A 23136-nucleotide genomic window follows, 5' to 3' on the forward strand; every position below is an offset into this window, starting at 1 on the left:
GAGCCGTAAGGATCGTGGGTGGAGTCGATCCTAGAGCCACATGCAGGAATCTTTTTAAGAAGCTTGAAATACTTACATCCACTGCGCAATATATATTCTCTTTGATGTGCTTAATAAGGAAAGAAAAATTCATCTTTAAGCTGAATAGTGCATAACACAGTCACAATACTAGAAGGAAACATGATATCCACTATGAACAGCCAAATCTAAGTGTGGTGCAGGAAGGAGTCCATTTCAGTGGTTGTAAGATTTTTAATGCCCTCCCTTCAAGAATTAAGTGTTTGGTACATGATGATCTCTTGTTTAAAAAAACCTTAAGGCAGTTCCTATTGCAAGGATCATTTTATGCAATAGAAGAGTTTCTGAACTACAGTGTTTAACGTTTCTTGTATTGTAAACTTCAAATGTATGCCCAAATTTGTATTTGTAATACCGAATATTTTTATTGTAAACATATATTTTGCGATATTTATTTCTCTGTAACACTTATTATTTTGTAATCTTTATCTCTAAAATGTATTTTTTGTAGTGGGACCTAGGTTACTGTTTTTGTTTTGTTTTATGTATTCCATAAATTCTGGCCAAAAGCTTGTAAAATTGACACATTCCATATCCTGTGATAGTGTCACAATATGGATCACCGGAACAAGAGGTAAATAAATAAATAAAATAAAATAAATAATAGGCACGCAACTCTCCAGTGCGGTCCGCCAACTTCATTACTTTATTACTATATCTTCATCATTTACCAGCCATGGCTGGACAGACTGCGTCACAAATACAATGTTTATCAACTAACATTTATACAAAACCATATACGAAATTTATATTACAAATAAAAGAAAATATTTATGCAGTGCACAAAAACACATAGAACATAGATAAAATGAAATATAACTAAACAGGAGAGTAAAACTTCATAGCAGCAAATGAAAATACCATAAAGCAAAATGTTTACAAAACCATGTAGATCGCACACATAAAGTTTTGTTTTGGCAAAATATGTACTTTAAGTAAAACACAAAATTAAATGTGCAGTTAACTGAGAACATAAAAAGAAGATTAAATTTAGACAAAATTATATGTAAAACATAACAATATTTATTATTTTGTCCATTCACTAGAACCACTGTTGAAAAACTCTTCCAAGGAATGTAGTGGATGTTGTTTCAAGTCCTGAGCAATTTGTTTCCGAAATAATTCAGGTGGCAGGGATTTCACTTCTGGAGGCAGTTGATTGTACATTTTTAGGGCGACTGTTGGAAAGCTGTCTTGTGTACTTGATAGGTGACACCTTGGTGCTTCAATGTTCCTCTTACAGCGAGTGTCATGATTATGTATTTCTTGTCTTATGCTAAAATTCCTTTGATTTTCTTTTATATAAATGAGGCAGAAAAACACGTACTGGCTAAAAAACAGTCATTATGTCTAGCCTGGTGAAAATAGGCTTACAGTGGTCCAGTCTTTTGCTGGAGGATATGATCCCGACAGCTCTTTTTTTTTTTTTTTTGTGTGTGTGTGTGTGTGTGTGTGTGTGTGTGTGTGTGTGTGTAATAGCAACTCATCTTTGCAGCCTGAGAAGTGTCCCCACAACAACAGTCCATAGCTAATGTGGCTGTGGAAGAGTGCATGGTAGACTATTGTGAGAAACTGGTCAGTTATTACTCTCTTCAGCTTCCTCAGGAGGTATATGACATGAGAAGGTTTGGTGCGTACATATGCAGTGTGATCATTCATGGAGAGTTTGCTGTCAATCTTGAAGCCCAGTAGTCTGACAGTCTCCATGTTTTCTTGGTCTTCAATGTTGGTTAGACTGCATATCAAATGTTGGGTTTTTTCTTCATTTTGTTTATGATGAACCATTCTTTTATTTCTTCAAACATCAAATTTGATGCACCAAGAGCTTCTGCGGCTGTATGTCCTTTGGCAATAAGGGTAGTGTCATCTGCAAACTGCAACATTTGACTATTACAGCTCGTATCATTAACATTTTGAGGAATAGGAGAGGTCCTAAGACTGATCCTTGGGACACTCCATGTTCCAGTTTTTGTTCAAGAGAAGTTGCTCCGTGCACTGATACTACCTGCTTTCGGTTTTCCAAATAAGATTGGAGTGTTGATAGAACAACACCTCCAACACCATAGCATCGTAACTTGGCTATTAGTGTTGTGTGTGAGATGCAGTCAAAGGCTTTGCTGAGGTCACAGAGTGTCAGTGCCACACTCTCTCTCTCTCTTCAAAACTCTGTCGAATCATTTTTAATAAGTCCAGTGTGGCTGCCACTGTTGATCTCCCTTTGCGGAATCCGTGCTGTGTGTTTTGGAATAAGTTGTTTTCCTCAAAGTAATTCAGTACTTGGCAGTGCATCACAGACTCAGTAACTTTGGCTAGTACTGGCACCACTGAGATTGGTCTGAAGCTGGACACCTCGCATGGATCCCCCTTCTTATATATTGGTACTTTGTGCGCCAGTTTAAGGAAGTCTGGGAAGACAACAGAAGATAGAGATTTGTTTATTGCTATGGCTAGTGGCTGAGATAATTCTGCAATAATTTTCTTTAGCACTGTGCAGGACATGACATAGATGTCTACACTTTCTGAGTGTTTGTGGGAGTTCACAATTTTTATCATGTCTTCAGGGTGTACTTCCTTCCAGTTTTGAATACTGCAACTGTCTGCATTTCTTATGTTTGCAGTCGGATCTAGGTCAGAGTGTGGAATTTCACTCACTGTCTTTTCTACTATTCTGACAAAATATTCATTGAAATCATCAGGGCTACATGAATTTAAGCAGGAGGTAGTCTTCTTTCTGTTCTCGTTTACAAGATTCCAGGCAGCTTTACAAGTATTTTGGGCCTCTTTAATTTATGTATCATTATATTTCTTTTTGGCTTCCTCTACTGCCTTCCTATAAGCTTTTTTGGCTTTTAGGTAGTTGTGGTGATGTAATTCTTTAGCTGGAATGTCTAAAGCTGATTTCATTCGGTCCTTGCACATTGTTAAAATACACTTCAATTTATTGAGCTCGGGTGTGTACCATTGTTTCACATTGATAACTTTCTGCCTGCCTTGTGATTTTTTAAGGTTTGGAACAGACATAAGAAAGAATCACTGCCTACTAACTCTGCAATTTTCTGCTGCCAGTTTACACAAGACAGAGCTGCTTTCAGATCATTTAGTCTCTCTTTAACAAATCTTCTTTTGGATGTGTAGTTTGAATGCCATGTGCTTATCTGCAGTTTGCTCCTCACACTGGTTTCCATTACTAGTGCACAGTGATCTGCTATCATAGGTTCAACTACACTGAGTTTATAATCCTAGATGTTGAGGTTGGTGATTATGGTGTCCAGGCATGCACCACCCCTTGTTGGGAGCTTATTTGGAATAAACAACCCATAACTGGTAATTAATCTCATAAAGACCCTCTCTCTGGCATCTCCAACACCTATGTGTATGTTAAAATCTCCACACAATGCGATTTTTGACTTTACACGTGTTAGGTAACACAAACAGTTCTCCATATTTCCAATAAAGTTCTCAAAGTTACCATCAGGTGAATGGTACACAGCAACACCAACTAAATCAATATTTGTTAATAACAGTGCAGCTAATTCAAGATCAAAATCCACACAAACACTGCTTAAATCGATTTCCTTGATGCTATGATCTCTGTTGGCGTACACAGAGACCCCACTGTGGGTTGCAGTTCTTCGAAACCGAGCACTGGTCATGTCTAAGTATTCAACAGATTTATAGAAGTCACCTTCTGCTTCAGCTAGCTAGTGTTCACAAATACATAAAACATCTGGTTTAATTTCTTCTATAAAAAATGATAGGAGATCCATTTTGGTTCTTATGCACTGCACATTAACACTTGCGAGTGCGGGCCGGTAACACTCTGAAACGGCAGGTACCACTCGGAACCTGAGCTACAGGCTGATACCAAGACCTTGTAAGATCTGTAGGATCATGTTTTATACCGACTTAATGATGATACCTTAGAAGCATTACTTCAAATAAGCTTCGACTGTATTGTGGTCATGTTTTAAAGTCTGTTTGCTGTATGACACCTATAGGGGTCACAGGCGTCATTCAAATGTTCGTGATTTGTTGATAATGTAACAAAAAATACAATTCAAACAAGCAACAAATCCACTGCATTCACTGGATTCATTTGAAATTATATTTACTTCAAATGCTCATTTTTAAGACTGACTCTGATAGAGGTCAATTTAGTAGCATGTTCACTCCTGGTATGAGATTAGCCGTCTACATTTATCATAGATGCCCGGAGACCCCATCACTTCAATTGTGGTGCTATTAAAACAAATTTAGCACAACAAATTCTTTCGAAAAACCTGAAGTGAACAATTTACAACGCAATATGAAATAAGTCGACTAAACACAAAAGAAAACATTTGCTGAGTACTCGTGAAAAAAAGTTCTAACCTTTCACGTCATAAAAAGAAACCATGCAATGTCAAAAGAAATAAAAGAAGTTGTCTTTGACAATCAGAATTTCCCCGATATTATCACGTTTTTGCTACCTATCCAGGTTTGTCTGGGCAGGTTGTACACTCGTATGGTGTATCAGTGCGCTTGCCTTGTTCCGTGAACTTCTTATACCGCTTCCTCATAACTTGCTTCTTCCCTGCAGTAGCTTCCCACTTTTGCACAACGTGTGTTTGTTTGTGATGTTTCTTGCTCACATTTCGTGGAACGTCCATTGTTGAAAGGAAGCCCTTTATAGTGTTCATTCTGTAATCTTACAACATAATTTTATTTCCTGAGTATTTGTTGTACAGATATAGAGAATTGAAAACTATCATGTCAGTGACATGAAAGAATAGTTTTTTAGGCAAGCGGATAGTGTTTCGTTCACATAAATAATGCGATAACATCTGATCTTGTTTATCAGTCCCAGACATACACCCATTGTACCTAATAATAGGCAAAGGTTTCGTGACTATTTGCTGACGCGGATTCGTCACTTGCTCCATAACATTTGGATGTTCTGTGGAAATGTAGGAAACTCACGTCGATCTTTCCATTTTCCAATCATAACTCCATTAGAATACCGCTCAATTGTCTCTCCTTTCCCAAGTTTTGTCGATGCAACGTCTTCGGGGGTATATTTCCTGTTAAATTTCAGAGTACCTGTGGAAAGTGTTTTTAGGTTCAGCAGAGTTGTAGCTAAATGAAAACTGTTATAATAATTGTCCAAGTAAATGTGATGACCAACATGCAGCTTTTCTGTCATCAAATGCAAAACGACCTTTTCAGCGTGACCTTTTCCCCTCATATCTCCACTACTTCCCGTGTACACAGCGCACTTATTTATGAAACCGTCTGGATTGTTGAGCATGTACATCGTAATGTCATATTTATTACGTTTCCTTTTATGTACTGTCTAAATGACAATCTTCCCCTCCAAAAAGTCTTTGATTCATCTATTGATAAATCTCTTCCCGGGTAATGCACTTGAGACATTCTCGTGTTAAAATAATCCAATGTAGGTCGTATCTTATATAAATGTCTGGTTTCGGGTTTCCTGGAAGTGGATTTTTTGCAAAATGCAGAGAGCGTAATATGATCAAATACCGGTCTCTGCTTATACTCATCGCTATTCCTCTACTCTCAAACAGCGGTTCTTTTATCTAGTAGTCTTGTAATCGTGGATATTTAATGTTACCCATATGTAACGAAACACCCAGGAAAACTAGTAATTCGCCTATACTTAGAGGTTTCCATTTACAGATCCTAGATCCCTCTTTTATATTTTCGCTCAGCAATATGTTGACTGCGTTGTCGTTCGTTTCGTCTACTACAAGTTTCAACAATTTGTCTGTTACCAATACTCAGAAGAAATCCATAGGAGGATTGTCAGCAGGATGAATTTGCAAAACTTCTTCCTTCGTAAATGGGTGATATTGCATATTATGTGGTTCTTTATGCCAGGACTCACCTGGATTATCTCCGTGTGACAGGTCGGGCTCTTTTTCGTCGTCGATTTCCACACAATCGTCGTGATCCGTATCGTTAGATTCGGAACTGTCACGAAACAGATTCGAAAGCTGTGCATCCACTCTATCATCACTGTGCAATTCTTTTGCAGCCCCTAAATGACAAGCTCCGTGGTATACCTTGTCCCCTCTACACATAAAATCACTGTCGTCTAGTACACCAAGTAACCGTTCCTCGGTCAATTTAACACTTTTCTTGCTCCTTCTCAAATTGGAAGATCCAGGTGTCGGTTCATTAGCCACCATTACAAACAATATACGTTCGATAACTGACCACACAAAACAAAAGTTTACATGCTTTGATGCTAGCTTAGACGGTGCAACTAAACTGAGTAATCCGACAGTGAGTGCGGACGCTTTATCTTCAAGAGTCTTCCAGTTCAGTTCCTTCAGTCTCTCTTTGACACTCTCCCATGCATTAAACAAACCTGTGAGATTCGTGCTGCCCTTCTCTGTATATATTCAATATTCCCTATTAGTCCTATTTGGTATGGCTCCCACACACTTCAGCTATCAATCAATCAGTCAATCAATCAAATTTCATTGTCGTTCAGCTCATAAAGCAATAGACAACGTCAAGATAACTTACATTTTTAACGTTAATTACTAAATACAATTGAGTTTGGATTACATAAGGCCATCCGCTAGATACAGTGTTGAAAGACAGTATTTTCAGCTTCAAAAAATTCGTCTACTGTGTAGAAAGGATTATTTACTAGTATTCTGTACAACTTAGCTTTGAAGATATTGACAGGTAACTCTTTTAAATCTATACTTAACTTATTGTACAACTTAAGTCCAAGAACTAAATATGAAATCTGTGACTTGGATAGTCTTTGATATGATACATCTAAACATGATTTGTTCCTGGTGTTATGGCTATGTATATCCCTTCTTAATGATATATTTGAAATATTGTTCCTAACATACAATAGAACATTATAGATGTACAAGTTTATTACCGTCAGGCATTGCAATTTAACAAACAAGGGTTTACAGTGTTCTAACTTATCTGAGTCGGTTATTATTCTTACTATTTTTTTGTAAAAGTAAAATGCCCTTTACGTGACTGCCATTGCCCCACAATAAGATGTCATATGATATGATACTTTGAAAGAAAGCAAAATATGCTGATCTTATATAACTATTAGGGACATGTCTTTTTAAGTTTCTAATTAAATAGATAACTCTTGAGAGTCTGGCAGATAAATGTTTGACGTGTGGTTCCCATGCCAACTTGTTGTCTACTATAACACCTAAAAATTTTATACTTTCTAAGTCATGATCCTGTTTTAAGCTAAAGTAAAGTGCCTGGGTCTTACTTTCATTTAGTAGAAAACTATTCGCTCTAAACCATAATGAACACTGAGCAAGGGTATCTTTAACTATATTTTTTAGTGTGTTTAAATCTGAGCTTTTATTTTAAAAAGTTATGTCATCGGCATACATTATTGTGTGAGAGTTTACAAAAGATGGCAGGTCATTAATCATAAGTAAAAACAATAGAGGTCCAAGTACTGAGCCCTGTGGCATGCCAGACCTAACATTAATCAGATCTGACTTCTCCCTGTTAATGCATACAACTTGTTGGCAGTTCTCAAAGAAGGATTTAATCATATTTATGCTGCTATTAGCAAAACCATAATAAGATAGCTTATTCAGTAAAGTATCATGGTCCACACAGTCAAACGCTCTGCTCGCATCACAAAATGTAGCCTGAGCAAGTCCCCTAGCCTCAGACACATCCAGAACAAATTTTACAAGAGAATCCATAGCATTTGTTGTGGATTTACCTTTCATGAATCCATATTGTTTGTCACTTATTAAGTTACCTAAATACGTGCTAACTTGATTATACATAATTGTTTCAAGAATTTTTGAGAAAACAACAGTTAACGATATTGGTCTGTTCTTATCACCTTTCTTATATACTGGGACAACTCTAGATATTTTTAGTGCATCAGGAAACTTGTTTCCAGCTAGACATTTATTTACACAGTAGGTCAAGGGATCAGTTATGCAGTCAATAATATCTTTTAATAAGTTACGTGATAAATCATAGTAATCAACGCTCTCTGAGGCTTTGAAATTTTTAACTATTTTCAGAATTGTATTGGTACACACCTCTGTGAAGTTGAAAATGCTCTGGCGGGGCCTTTCAAAATAGTTATCGATGAAGTTAAGGGTATTTTCTGGAGGTTTGTCTATTGAGCTGCATATTTCTTCAATAGATTGGATGCAGAATTTATTGAATTCATATGGGGATATGACAATAACGTCTTTTCCTTTAGTGTGTGCCACAGAGTTAATTATACTCCAGGCTTTTTTGCATTTATTTCTAGACTTTTCAATGAGGGCTGTATTATATAGCTTCTTAGCATCATTAATAGCCTGTCTATAATTACACTAAGCTCTGGAATATGATTCTTTATGTTGTTCAGATTTGATGTTCTTGTACATACCAGAATAGAGCATAACAGTGTTTTTCATTTGCCCTAACTGTGGAGTATACCATTCCCTGTTTTTCCTTCTCTTATAACAACTACTATCCTTAATATTTAGAGTACATTTTCTCAAAGGAATATTATTTTCAAATCTATTTAAAAATATAGAGAAAAACTCAGTAAAAACAATGTCGGAGGAACAATGTTGTCTACTAAATAGGGTATCCCAACTGATACAAGTGAGGGCAAGTCTAAATCTATCTATCCTCTCTTTGTTCTTAGGTCTCGTGGTTACAGTTTTAGCTTTTAGGCTGGAACAGTCTGGAGTTACATTGCTAAGACTAATGTTGTTGTTGTTGTGGTCTTCAGTCCTGAGACTGGTTTGATGCAGCTCTCCACGCTACTCTATCCTGTGCAAGCTTCTTCATCTCCCAGTACCTACTGCAACCTACATCCTTCTGAATCTGCTTAGTGTATTCATCTCTTGGTCTCCCTCTACGATTTTTACCCTCCACGCTATCCCTCCAATACTAGATTGATGATCCCTTGATGCCTCAGAACATGTCCTACCAACTGATCCCTTCTTCTAGTCAAGTTATGCCACAAACTCCTCTTCTCCTCAATCCTATTCAGTACCTCCTCATTCGTTATGTGATCTACCCATCTATTCTTCAGCATTCTTCTGTAGCACCACATTTCGAAAGCTTCTATTCTCTTCTTGTCCAAACTATTTATCGTCCATGTTTCACTTCCATACATGGCTACACTCCATACATATACTTTCAGAAATGACTTCCTGACACTTAAATCTATACCCGATGTTAACAAATTTCTCTTCTTCAGAAACGCTTTCCTTGCCATTGCCAGTCTACATTTTATATCCTCTCTACTTCGACCATCATCAGTTATTTTGCTCCCCAAATAGCAAAACTCCTTTACTACTTTAAGTGTCTCATTTCCTAATCTAATTCCCTCAGCATCACCTGACTTAATTCGACTACATTCCATTATCCTCGTTTTGCTTTTGTTGATGTTCATCTTATACCCTCCTTTCAAGACACTGTCCATTCTGTTCAACTGCTCTTCCAAGTCCTTTGCTGTTTCTGACAGAATTACAATGTCATCGGTGAACCTCAAAGTTTTTATTTCTTCTCCATGGATTTTAATACCTACTCCGAATTTTTTCTTTTGTTTCCTTTACTGCTTGCTCAATATACAGATTGAATAACATTGGGGAGAGGCTACATCCCTGTCTCACTCCCTTTGCAACCACTGCTTCCCTTTTATGCCCCTTAACTCTAATAACTGCCATCTGGTTTCTGTACAAATTGTAAATAGCCTTTCGCTCTCTGTATTTTACTCCTGCCACCTTCAGAATTTGAAAGAGAGTATTCCAGTCAACATTGTCAAAAGCTTTCTCTAAGTCTACAAATGCTAGAAACGTAAGTTTGCCTTTTCTTAATCTAGCTTCTAAAATAAGTCGTAGGGTCAGTATTGCCTCACGTGTCCCCATATATCTAACGAATCCAAACTGATCTTCCCCAAGGTCGGCTTCTACCAGTTTTTCCACTTGTCTGTAAAGAATTCGTGTTAGTATTTTGCCGCCGTGACTTATTAAACTGATAGTTCGGTAATTTTCACACCTGTCAACGCCTGCTTTCTTTGGGATTGGAATTATTATATTCTTCTTGAAGTCTGAGGGTATTTCGCCTGTCTCATACATTTTGCTCACCAGATGGTAGAGTTTTGTCAGGACTGGCTCTCCCAAGGCCGTCAGTAGTTCCAATGGAATGTTGTCTACTCCGGGGGCCTTGTTTCGACTCAGGTCTTTCAATGCTCTGTCAAACTCTTCATGCAGTATCATATCTCCCATTTCATCTTCATCTACATCCTCTTCCATTTCCATAATATTGTCCCTAAGTACATCGCCCTTGCATAGACCCTCTATATACTCTTTCCACCTTTCTGCTTTCCCTTCTTTGCTTAGAACTGGGTTTCCATCTGAGCTCTTGATATTCGTACAAGTCGTTCTCTTTTCTCCAAAGGTCTCTTTAATTTTCCTGTAGGCAGTATCTATCTTACCCCTAGTGAGATAAGCCTCTATATCCTTACATTCGTCCTCTAGCCATGCCTGCTTAGCCATTTTGCACTTCCTGTTGATCTCATTTTTGAGACGTTTGTATTCCTTTTTGCCTACTTCATTTACTGCATTTTTATGTTTTCTCCTTTCGTCAGTTAAATTCAATATTTCTTCTGTCACCTAAGGATTTCTATTAGCCCTCGTCTTTTTACCTACTTGATCCTCTGCGGCCTTCACTACTTCATCCCTCAAAGCTACCCATTCTTCTTCTACTGTATTTCTTTCCCCCATTCTTGTCAATTGTTCCCTTATGCTCTCCCTGAAACTCTGTACAACCTCTGGTTTAGTCAGTTTATCCAGGTCCCATCTCCTTAAATTCCCACCTTTTTGCAGTTTCTTCAGTTTTAATCTACAGTTCATAACCAATAGATTGTGGTCAGAGTCCACATCTGCCCCTGCAATGTCTTAAAATTTAAAACCTGGTTCCTAAATCTCTGTCTTACCATTATATAATCTATCTGATACCTTTTAGTATCTCCCAGGGTTCTTCCATGTATACAACCTTCTTTCATGATTCTTGAACCAAGTGTTAGCTATGATTAAGTTATGCTCTGCGCAAAATTCTACCAGGTGGCTTCCTCTTTCATTTCTTACCCCCAATCCATATTCACCTACTACGTTTCCTTCTGTCCCTTTTCCTACTACCGAATTCCAGTCACCCATGACTATTACATTTTCGTCTCCCTTCACTATCTGAATAATTTATTTTATTTCATCATACATTTCTTCGTCATCTGCAGAGCTAGTTGGCATATAGACTTGTACTACTGTCGTAGGCATGGGCTTCGTATCTACCTTGACCACAACAATGCGTTCGCTGTGCTGTTTGTAGTAGCTTACCCGCATTCCTATTGTTTTATTCATTATTAAACCTACTCTTGCATTACCCCTATTTGATTTTTTATTTATAACCCTGTATTCACCTGACCAAAAGTCTTGTTCCTCCTGCCACCGAACTTCACTAATTCCCACAATTCCCATCTTTAACCTATCCATTTCCCTTTTTAAATTTTCTAATCTACCTGCCCGATTAAGGGATCTGACATTGCACGCTCCGATTCGTAGAACGCCAGTTTTCTTTCTCCTGATAACGACGTCCTCCTGAGTAGTCCCCGCCCGGAGATCCGAATGGGGGACTATTTTACCTCCGGAATATTTTACCCAAGAGGACGACGTCATCATTTATTCATACAGTTAAGCTGCATGCCCTCGGGAAAAATTACAGCCATAGTTTCCCCTTGCTTTCAGCCGTTCGCAGTACCAGCACAGCAAGGCCGTTTTGGTTAGTGTTACAAGGCGAGCTCAGTCAATCATCCAGACTGTTGCCCCTGCAACTACTGAAGAGGCTGCTGCCCCTCTTCAGGAACCACACGTTTGTCTGGCCTCTCAACAGATACCCCTCCGTTGTGGTTGCACCTACGGTACGGCTATCTGTATCGCTGTGGCACGCAAGCCTCCCCACCAACGGCAAGGTCTATGGTTCATTGGGGGGGGGGGGGGCTAAGACTAATATATACTGCATTATAGTCTGAGAAATGAAAACTAACTACATCTGAAGACGTATGAGTTCTATTAATATTTGTAAATATATTATCAAGACAAGCAGGGCCCCTGGTAGGTTTGGAGTTAGTATAGTACAGGTTATATTGCCTAAGTACATTCTTGAAATCTGTCACAGTTTTTTGTCCTGCAGAATATCAAAACTTGAGTTGACGTCCCCTCCAATGACAATAGTACATTGTTCACATTTTGGTGTACAGAGGGACATTAATAGGTCATCAAATTTCTCAAGAAAGATACTGGGGTCTTCACTAGGTGACCTGTAGACTACTACTACTGATATTTTAAGGCACTCAGTTACTATACCTGATGTTCCAAAGTGCAGTTCCTCATTGGGAGTGTTGAGATCTAGCTTACTATACTTTTGTGTAGGTGGTGCTTTTACATATATTGCTACTCCGCCATTCAAGTGGTGTTTCCTACTATAGCAATTAATATATAATCATATATATAATATAATATAATATATATATAATCATCCAGTACTTTGTAACCTAGTTCTTCCTCTTTGCACCAGTGTTCACTTATACATAAGATATCAAACATGTTTTCATTGTAAAATTCATGAACAATTAGGTTTTTATCTGTCATACCCTGTATATTGAGGAAACCTATTTTAAACTCCCCTTTTCGCTTCACTTCATTTACATGTTTACCTGACTGACTTTACATACTGTTACTATAAAACAGTTGACCAGGTTGTAACCAATATTATAGAACCAGTCGCACGAGTGATTTGTAAGCAGTCTCCTTTGTAGACTGATTGCACTTTGCCAGTATTCTACCAATAAACCAAAGTCTGCCACCTACTTTACCCATGATTGAGCCTATGTGATCATTCCATTTAATATCCCTACAAAGTGTTACATCCAGATATTTGTATGAGTTGGCCGATTCCAACACTGACCTGTTGATGTTATAGACATAGAATATTACATTTTTTCATCTTATGAAGTGCTCAGTTTTATATTTCTGGACATTTAAAGCAAGTTGCCAATCTTTGCACCACTCTGAAATCTTTTCAACATCTGACTGAATATATATGCAGCTTCTTTCAGGTAGTACATCATTATAGATAACTGCACCATCTGTGAAAACACTGATGTTGCTGTTAAAACTGTCTATGAGATCATTAATGCACAATGTGAACAGCAAGGGTGCCAACATATAACCTCGGGGTTCAGTGTGGGGTGGCAGTGGGGTTAGTGGACTGCTGTAGCCTGTTGTGGGGTTGTGTACCACTGTGGGCTACAGCAGGGACGAAGCCTCTCCGTCATTTCTAGGTCCCCAGCACAATACAATACAATGGTCCCAACACACTTCCCTAGGCCACACCAGAAGTTACTTCTACATCTTACGATGATTCTCCCTCCAATGTAACATGCTGTGCCCTCCCTACTAAAAAGTCCTCAATCTGGTTTTAAATGTCACTTGATACCCATATGATTGTACTTTTGACAACAAGCGTAGGTGTGGCACTGAGTTAAATGCTTTTTGAAAATCAGGAAATACTACTGCATCTACCTGATTGCCTTGATCCAAAGCTTTCAGTATGTCGTGTGAGAAAAGTGCGAGAGTTGGGTTTCACATAATTGATGTTTTCGGAATCAATGCTGGTTGGCATTGAGGAAGTCATTCTGTTCAAGGTACCTCATTACCTTTGAGCTCAGAATATGTTCTCAGATTCTACAACAAATCACTGTCAAGGATACTAGGTAGGTGGTAGTTTGCGGATCACTTCTACTACCCTTCTTATAGACAGATGTGACCCGTGCCTTTTTCCAAGAACTGTGCACGGTTTTTTGTGCAAGGGATATATGACAGATTATAGTTAGAAGAGGGGCTGACTCAGCCACAAATTCAGTATAGAATCTGACAGGGATTCCATCAGGGCCTGGAGATTTGTTCAGTTTTAACAATTTCAGTTGTTTTGCAACACCACTCACACTAATCCTTATTTCAGTCATCTTCTCAGTGGTACGAGGACTAAATTGGGGCAATTCTCCTGGGTTTTCCTTTGTAAAGGAACATTTGAAACGGATTAAAGCATTTCAGCTGTTGCTTTGCTACCCTCAGTTTCAGTCTCTGTCTCATTCACTAGGGACTGTGTTGTGTTGTCTCGTTGTCACTGTAGGCTTTTACCGTGGGAAGCATGTTGTCTGGTGGCCCGTATCCTCTTTGTATAACACAACTGCATGCTTGTATTAACAGAGTTCTTTATTCATAAGAATAAGAATTTACTGAACTTAAGATAGTCCAGGTGTTGTGGTACAAGCTTTCCCTAATAGTCCATGTTAGCCTCACTGCTGGTGAAGTACACGTCCCACTATGCACACTATTCTGGTCGCTATGTGCTGATTCTGACTGCAAGTGACTCAACTCGGTGACTCACTGGATGACTGACTGGGCCCTCTGGTCCACACTGGCGATCTAAATACTGGCAGTCGAGAGGACTGGTGCATTTCTTGCGAGTGTGTCTTTGGCCTCTATCGATCTTCTCGCAACCTCTTTACCGCCTCGTGTGCTGGCGACAGCTTACGCCAGTACAGATTGGACTCTAATCTTGGTGCCATTGACAGCCTTTACATATGACTCAAATTCTTTGGGTTCTGTGGAAGGTCATTTGTCAATATTCTGGTATGGTAGTCATTGAAGGCATCACGCATTGCTCTCTTGACAGCCAAACACGTTTCACTCAGCATCTCTCTATATATATCCCTACACTTTGTTTTGCACCTGTTATGCAGTAACCTCTGTTTCTATGGAAGTTTCTTTACAGCAATTATATACCATGTAGGTTGTTCCCCATTGTGAACTGTTCTTCTGGGTATGTATATATCTAGTGCATTGTCAACTGTTCTTTTAAACGAGTCGTAGATCCTCTACATGCACCTGCCCTGTGTTGAAAGTTTCAAGTTCCTCATTTAGATATGGCGCTACTGATTTTTTTATCTTGTTTACTGACCATATGTCTCTTTCTGCTTGTTTTGATTGTCCTTTGTACTTCAGTAATCATTGTTACCACAACTGTTCTAGGCAGTTTTCAGAGAAGGCATTTAGTAATATTTCAGAGGATGTCTTATCACACCCACAATTAAAAAAGCTGTAATTTTCCCAGATGATTGGTGGATGATTAAAGTCTCCCCCAATGATTATAGTGCAATTGGGGAACTTACATACAAGTGAACTGAGGTTTTCTCTAAAGTTTTCAGTTACTTCAAGCGATCAGTCTGGTGGGAAATATGAGGAATCAATTATCATTTTATGCGGACTCTTGATACTGAGTCTTGCCCAAATAATCGTACCCGCAGCTGCAATTTCTATCTTGGTGGATTTTAGTTTCTCGTCTTGTGCGACAAATATGCCACCTTCATTTCTCATTCCCCAAAGATATTACTATCAATTTCAGGTGTCAACAAGCTTTCTGTACCTAGTATTATGTGAGCTTCATTGCTTTTCATGAGTACATCAAACTATTTTACTTTGTTGCTAATGCTCCAGCAGTTCACAATTAGGATTTTAATACTCTCACCTGTGGGAGGCACTTCTTGCAGTCTTACATTGTTACTTACAGGTTTCCTACAGCTGTTGTTATGTGGATTGGATGGAGAGTCGTCTAATTTAGAAAACCCTTGTATGCACACCACATGCTGTTAGGTACCTGAGTAGCAGCCTCTGATGTGTAGTGCACACCTGACCCATTTAGGAGGCCCCTGCAGTTCTTGACCCTCCCTTCCACTTGACTCAGAACCAGAGGGCAACGTTTAGTTCAGGAGACAATGCTGAAAATTGTGAGCTTAATTGAAACTCCATACACAAGGCTGGTCTTCTCAACATTCTGTGCCAGTCGCTGGAATGACCCAAGTATGACCTCAGAGCAGAGATAACAGGCATCATATGTTCCATTATGTGCCACAGTCTGCAGTTGGTTGCACCCTGTTCCCTCAGTAGCTACTGAAATAACCTCTTCAGCATATTGCCCGCATCTCGTGGTCGTGCGGTAGCGTTCTCGCTTCCCACGCCCGGGTTCGATTCCCGGCGGGGTCAGGGATTTTCTCTGCCTCGTGACGGCTGGGTATTGTGTGCTGTCCTTAGGTTAGTTAGGTTTAAGTAGTTCTAAGTTCTAGGGGACTGATGACCATAGATGTTAAGTCCCATAGTGCTCAGAGCCATTTGAGCCTTCAGCATATTGGATGAGGTCCCCAGGCATACAAACTGAGTGCACCTGGTGTCCTTTCCTCTCTCTTGCTGCCATTTCTCTAAGTGGTACCATTATCCCCCGTACATTTGAACTGTCGACAATTAGTAGACACCTACCCCTCTAAGTTTCCCTTATCTTGACACCAGACAAAACGGGTGGAGTGAGTCCCACTGGCTCAGTTTCAGTGAAAGACAGCACCTCAAACTTGTTGGTTATGGGGATTGGTACAACACCTCGAGTCCTCTCTGTGGTCCTCATCAACCCTGTACAAGACACCTAGATCTGCCATTGACATGCCATTCACAGTCAGTTTGACGAGTAGTGACAGAGCCTATACTTTCTGCAGAGAAGACAGGATCCACAGAGGAGGATAGTACTTGAGATACCTGTGGTACTGGTATCAGAAGTACATGACTCTCAGGAGCTCTTCTAACACACCGATTTGCCACAGCTACCACTTATATGACAGTAGTCAGGGCGATTTCCAGCTGCTTATGAATGTCAACCAATACATCCCATGTTAAAGAACGGCATTCACAGTAGGGATGCATTTTTTTTGGTTCAAAGTATTACAAGGAAGTGAACAAATAACTTTAAATGGAGTCCTCTGATTACCCTATAATCTGTTGAGTTAAAAAGTTGCTTATTCCATATAAGAATTGAAGCAAGTACACAAAATGAGATTTCTATTTAATTATAATTGTTAGCAAACTTGAAAACAGAGTTAATTTGCCATAAATGCAGGTAATGTGTAGGGTTAGTCCTCCTTAGGGAAAAACTAGATATAACACAATATGTTAATTAGAAAATCTGTTACAGTAACTAAACTGCAAATGCTGATTTACTACGAATGGCTTGTAGATTATGCAAAGGACAATGGTAGCTTCTGAAAATTCTCCAAAACATACGTTTATGTTTGTTGATATACAATGAAATTCAGGGGTGATGTATTCTTTGGTAGTTACAACAGTTGTAGATGAGCTTGCCTCAGGAGAGCATACAATGGCTTTGACACCCTTTCCTGTCAAATCAGTGCAGGCATCCAGGCCAGAGTGAGTGCAACTTTATACTAATAACTGGTATCATATTGCCAAGTTCTTTGTAAATTTGATTTGATTTTGTAATCATATACAATATCATCACATACCCTCTCAGACCATGGAATTTCATTTTGTTTCCTCAACCTCCTCCTTTTCTGCATTCTTCTTCTTTTTTCAGGAAGTGTGTATTCAATTTGGAATGAAAAATTTTGCTACCTATTGCTTGTAGCTTCAGGAAACTCCCTATTTCAAACACTACATAAGGGTTACTACTGTTTCCTGACACGCTACCGTGAACAGTTTTCACCACTTTAGTCATCCACTGGGAGATTCGTGGAGGGAAGCAATATATGAAGGCACTCAGAAAAGTAATACCTCTCAAATTTTTATGTGAACTCTTAAAGCTTTTTAAATAAAGCAAGTTTTATTAGCATTATACATCTTTAATCAATGAGAGACCAATTTGTTGATACCGTCACCCTAGAATGTGAGATTTTGTTGACATAGTCAGAACTTCACCTCTGCATGTTCCACTTCATTGCTATCAAAGTCAAGTCCTCGAAGGTGTTCTTTAAGGTTTGGAAACGTGTGAAAATTGGATGGTGCCAAATTGGGACTACATGGAAGGTGATCGATGACAGTGAACCCAAAGCGTTGGATTGTTGAAAATGAAAATGTCGTAGCACTCAAGTGGTCTCACGTTGTCATGCTGAAGGAGAGGGTGCTCCATGTGTGGACGGACTCTTCTCTGGTTTGAAACTCAATTACAGCATGCCATTTCTCACACGCTGACATTGTTGTATTGTGCATCACCATCTTACACGCTAGAATTTGGAGCCCTCTAGTGGCAGAGTCTACCTGTATCAGTGAAGCCAGAAAGTCAACTGAGTAATATGCATGACATGTAATACTTAAACTGATATTGAGAACAGAATACAAAATTTGGAGGCATTACTTTTCAGCGTACCCTCGCCCGAGTATTGCTTGAATCTTCTTGGAGCATACTTTCTCCGTATTATGAACAGTACTTTAGTGACTTCTTTATTATTTTGTGTAATGGTAGTGCACAAAATCAGCATGGAAACTTCTTGATAAAAGAAAATATGAGAGATGTTAACCAGAGGATACGTGATGTATGGTTTTTGGCATATTTTGTGAAACCAAAGCACAATGTGTTTTCTGATGAGCCCAACAATGAGACAGATTTGGAACTGCAAATCAGGAACTTTTATAAGTAATTTGAAGATTAATCTAACTAAGAATATAACCTTTCACTAATTTTCAAAAATTAGTATTGAAATAGCCCACAATATGCTTGCTAATAATACCATTACCATCAAATTAATGTATGCCCTCATTCCCTTCATAGTTCCACGGTTGCATTCAATTAGTATTAAAGATGTATTTCAGTTCCTGGTTGGATTTTTAATGAAAACAGAGTGCCCTTAAGAGAGTGGGGAAAGCTGGCACAAATAGTCACAGCATTGTTTGACCTAAAGGAGAGTGTCAAAGGGACTGATGAGAAAACTGAATTTGCAAATGCTTGAAGATGGATGCCAGTTATCCCATGAAACTTACTCTCAGATTTTAGTGTTAAGTGAAGAATGTAGAGATATTCCTCAGTGTCCAGTGTATTGCCCATGTAGGAAGCATGAGGACAAGATTAGATTAATTACAGCATACACTGATGCTTTTAAACAGTTATTCTTCCAGTGCTCCGTATGCGACTTGAACAGGAAAAAACCCTAACACGTGGTACCATGCTTAGTACCTTCTGTTATGCACTTCACTGTAGTTTGCAAAGAGTATATGTAGATGTGGAAGAGTATCTCCATGTCCAGTTTTATCCCAAAGTATGCCATATTGGGTTGTGTGGGGAACATATTGCCTCAAGTTTTCTTTTTTTATTTTAAAATGTCAATTCAGGATCAGGGAACCAAACTTTCTGGTGTGGTATTTGTCGTGTAGTAAATCGGACTGTGTTACTCTGAAGTCATGAGTGGATCAACTGATGTGTACAGAAATTTTTTAGACATGTAAAATATCATCTCTTGTCTCTATTGCAGGCCAGCAACAACAAGGAGAACAAGAGCTTGCAACGAAAATGCTCCTGATACAGTCAAAGAGATTTTATTTGGATGTGAAGCAAAACAGAAGAGGAAGATTTATAAAAGTAGCAGAAGTAAGTTTTTGTTTTCATCTCATTGTTTGCTGCTGCCATTATATATAACACAGATACGGCTTATTTCTTTATATTAATCTCTGATGTTGGGGAATAAAAGGCTTAATTTGTGTGCTACATATTGCAGTTTGTACAGTAAAAAGAGTGAAGGTCAACACCACAACTGATCAGACACTATAGATGATGGTGTATTTTCTTCTCAGTGAACACTGGTGAAGGAATTTATAGCCATTTTCATTTCATTCTGAAGTGTTTGAAAAAACTTAGTGTATGTGCCATTTTGGAATAAATTCTGATCAAGCTTCTTTTCTGTAAACCATATTCAACTTTGGAAGAGCTCTAGAGTGATTTGTTACATCTCCTTTTCTTTGCATAAATTCATGAAATTAATTAATTATTGTTTTGTGTGTTCATTATAAACTGTAAATTTTGAGGTAGATGCAATTCTTACATCATCATTTAGGTGATTTTTCGAAGGCAGGATATAGGTACTGGCATATTTGAAGCTGAGAGAAGACTAAGGATGGCAGTGAACCTTATTTGCCCTGGTACCTCGTATGTACGAGAGTTGATGGAGAATCTGTCATGTCCATGAAGCCTCAATTTTTTGTGAAGCATTTGGAGGACAAGTTTGGGGAGGTGGAGGGCTTGTCCAAAATGCACTCTGGGTCAGTCTTGATAAAAGCAGTATCCCCTGCCCAGTCTCGGGCATTACTTGCTTGCGACAAGTTAGGGCATGTTTCTGATACCATCACACCCCATAACAGGTTAAATATGGTCCAGGGTATTATATTCCACAGGGACCTTCTTTTCCTGTCTTGACGACAAGCTGCGGGCCAATTTAGAGCAGCAAGATGTTCATTTTGTCCAGCGCATCTATCGGGGACCGAGGGATACTCAGGTTGCCACCGGTGCCTTCATCTTGGCCTTAAAGGATGACACATTGCCCAAGAAAGTTAAGGTTACGGTCAGCCGCTGTGACATCAAGCCATATATCCCTCCCCCCGATGTGGTGTTTTAAGTGCTGGAAGTTTGGCCATATGTCCTCCTGCTGTACTTCCAGCATCACATGCTGAGATTGTGGACATCCATCACATCCCAATACTCCATGTGCCCAGCCTCCCATCTGTGTCAACTGTGGAGAGCATCATTCACCTTGCTCGCCAAACTGCAGGATTTTACAGAAAGAGAGGAAAATCATGAAATATAATATGCTGGACCGACTGACCTACACTGAGGCTAAGAGGAAATTTGAGCACCTACGTCATTTGACTATGACCTCCTATTATGCCGCCACTATGAGAACAGTTGTCATCCCAGCAGCTCCTCGCATTCCTGTCACCTCTCAGAACCCTTGGTGGTGGTGGTGGTGGTGGTGGTGATGATGGAAGGGGGGGGGGGGGTCACTTCCCTCCCTGTTGCTCCTGCACCACCTACTTCGGGAGCAACAACCCACCTCTCCCCCAACCATCGGGGATATCAGTCCCCATTTCTGAGCCGGAGAAGCGTAAGTCTTCTTCGGCTCCTCTCACTAGAAAGGGGTCCCTTGGGTCACTCACTTTCCAGGTTTCTGCTAGTGGGAAAGATGACACCTGCCAGTGGCTGAAGAGCCCAAAAGCAGCTGGTCATAGGGCTTCACACTCATCCTCAGTCCTGGAGACTGAATCAGTGAAGTCCTCCCAGCCAGGGAAACCCAAGGAGCAGTGAGAGAAATCCAAAACGAAGATCCTCAAGATCAAGGGAATTGCACTGGCATCCACACCATCGCTACCTACAAGCCTTGCGTCTGCAGATCATCTGGAGATTCTGGCATCCACTGAGGACCTAGATCTCACTGGACCCTCAGACACAATGGATATAGACTGCTCAGGCAAAAAGTCAGTGGCAGCAGGTGACTCTGAGGAGTAAACTGCCTCATTGAATGTTCCATGCCTTCCCAGTCTCACGATGATTTCATCCTCCAGTAGAATTGCGGCGTTTTTTTCCACCAACTGGCTCAGCTACGGCAACTGTTAAGCTTTGCACCTGCTTTCTGCATTGCCTTCCAGGAAACGTGGTTCCTGGCAATGCGAACCTCTGCCCTCCGCAGCTATAAGGGATACTACAGGAACCGTAGCGACTATAATCGAGTGTTGAGTGGAGTTTGCGTATATGTCCTAAACTCAGTCTGTAATGAAACTGTGCCCTTTCAAACCTCTCTTGAAGCTGTGGCTGTCAGAATAAGGACGACGAAGGAAATAACTGTCTCCAATGTATATCTTCCTCCAGATGGTGCAGTATCCCTGACGATATTAACTGCACTGACTGACCAACTCCCAAAACCTTTCTTACTTTTGGGAGATTTTAATGCCCATAACCCCTTGTGGGGTGGCACTGTGCTTACTGGCCAAGGCAGAGATGTCGAACCTTTACTGTATCAGTTCGAACTCTGCCTCTTAAATACTGGGGCCGCTACACATTTCAGCGTGGTTCATGGTAGCTACTTGGCCATTGATTTATCAATTTACAGCTCAGGACTTCTCCCATCTATCCACTGGAGAGCACATGACGACCTGTGTGGTAGTGACCGCTGCCCCGGTGTTAGGCCCACAGACGGCTGCCCAGATGGGCTTAAACAAGATGGACTGGGAAACTTTCACCTCTGCTGTCACCGTTGAATCTCCCCCACACAGGAACATCAATGTGATGGTTGTGCATGTGACTACAATCCTTTCTGCGGCAGAAAATGCGATCCCTCACTCTTTAGTGTGCCCCCAGCGAAAGGCAGTCCCTTGGTGGTCGCCGGAAGTCTCTGAAGCAATTAAAGAGTGTTGGCGAGCTCTACAGCAGCATAAGTGGCACCCTTACCTGGAGCACCTCATAGCCCTTAAACAGCTCCATGCCCGCATTCATCAACTTATGAAATGACGGAAACGGAGTGTTCGAAGAGATCGTCTCTACCATTGGGCGCCACATGTCACCTTCCCAAATCAGGGCAAGGATCAAATGTGTTTTCTGGTACCAGACCCTGACAGGTGTTCCCGGTGTTAACATAAATGGCATGTTATCTACCGATGCAATTGCAATTGCCGAGCTCTTTGCTGAGCACTATGCTTGAGCCTTTGCATCGGAGAATTACCCCCCAGCCTTTCACACTCTCAAATGGTGGCTGGAAGGGAAAGTCCTCTCGTTCACTACACAGTGAATCCTATAAGGCCCCATTTACAGAGTGGGAGCTCCTCAGTGCCCTTGCACATTGCCCCGACAATGTTCCTGGGCCAGATAGGATCCACAGTCAGATGATTAAACATCTCTCATTTGACTACAAGTGACATTTCCTTGTCATCTTCAACAAGATCTGGTGCAGTGGTGTCTTTCGATCACAATGGCAGTAGAGCACCATCATTCCGGTGCTCAAACCTGGTAAAAGCCCGCTTGATGTGGATAGCTATCAGCCTATCAGCCTATCAGCCTCACCAACGTTCTTTGTAAGCTACTGGAATGTATGGTGTGTCGACTGTTAGGTTGGGTCCTTGAGTAACGTCGCCTACTGGCTCTATGTCAGGA

General features: G+C 40.1%; 1 protein-coding gene across 2 annotated transcripts in view; it reads left to right on the forward strand.

Annotated features, from left to right (window-relative positions):
- The window catches only part of LOC126184926 (transcriptional activator protein Pur-beta), a 345282-nt gene that overhangs the window by 234704 nt on the left and 87442 nt on the right, over nt 1-23136 (forward strand). For both annotated transcript variants that reach the window (XM_049927598.1, XM_049927599.1), the window contains one exon: nt 19475-19590. In XM_049927598.1, coding sequence (XP_049783555.1) covers nt 19475-19590 — 116 coding nt within the window. The remainder of the gene's footprint in view (nt 1-19474; nt 19591-23136) is intronic.

Source organism: Schistocerca cancellata, chromosome 4, assembly GCF_023864275.1.
Source record: "Schistocerca cancellata isolate TAMUIC-IGC-003103 chromosome 4, iqSchCanc2.1, whole genome shotgun sequence".
NCBI lineage: Eukaryota > Metazoa > Arthropoda > Insecta > Orthoptera > Acrididae > Schistocerca > Schistocerca cancellata.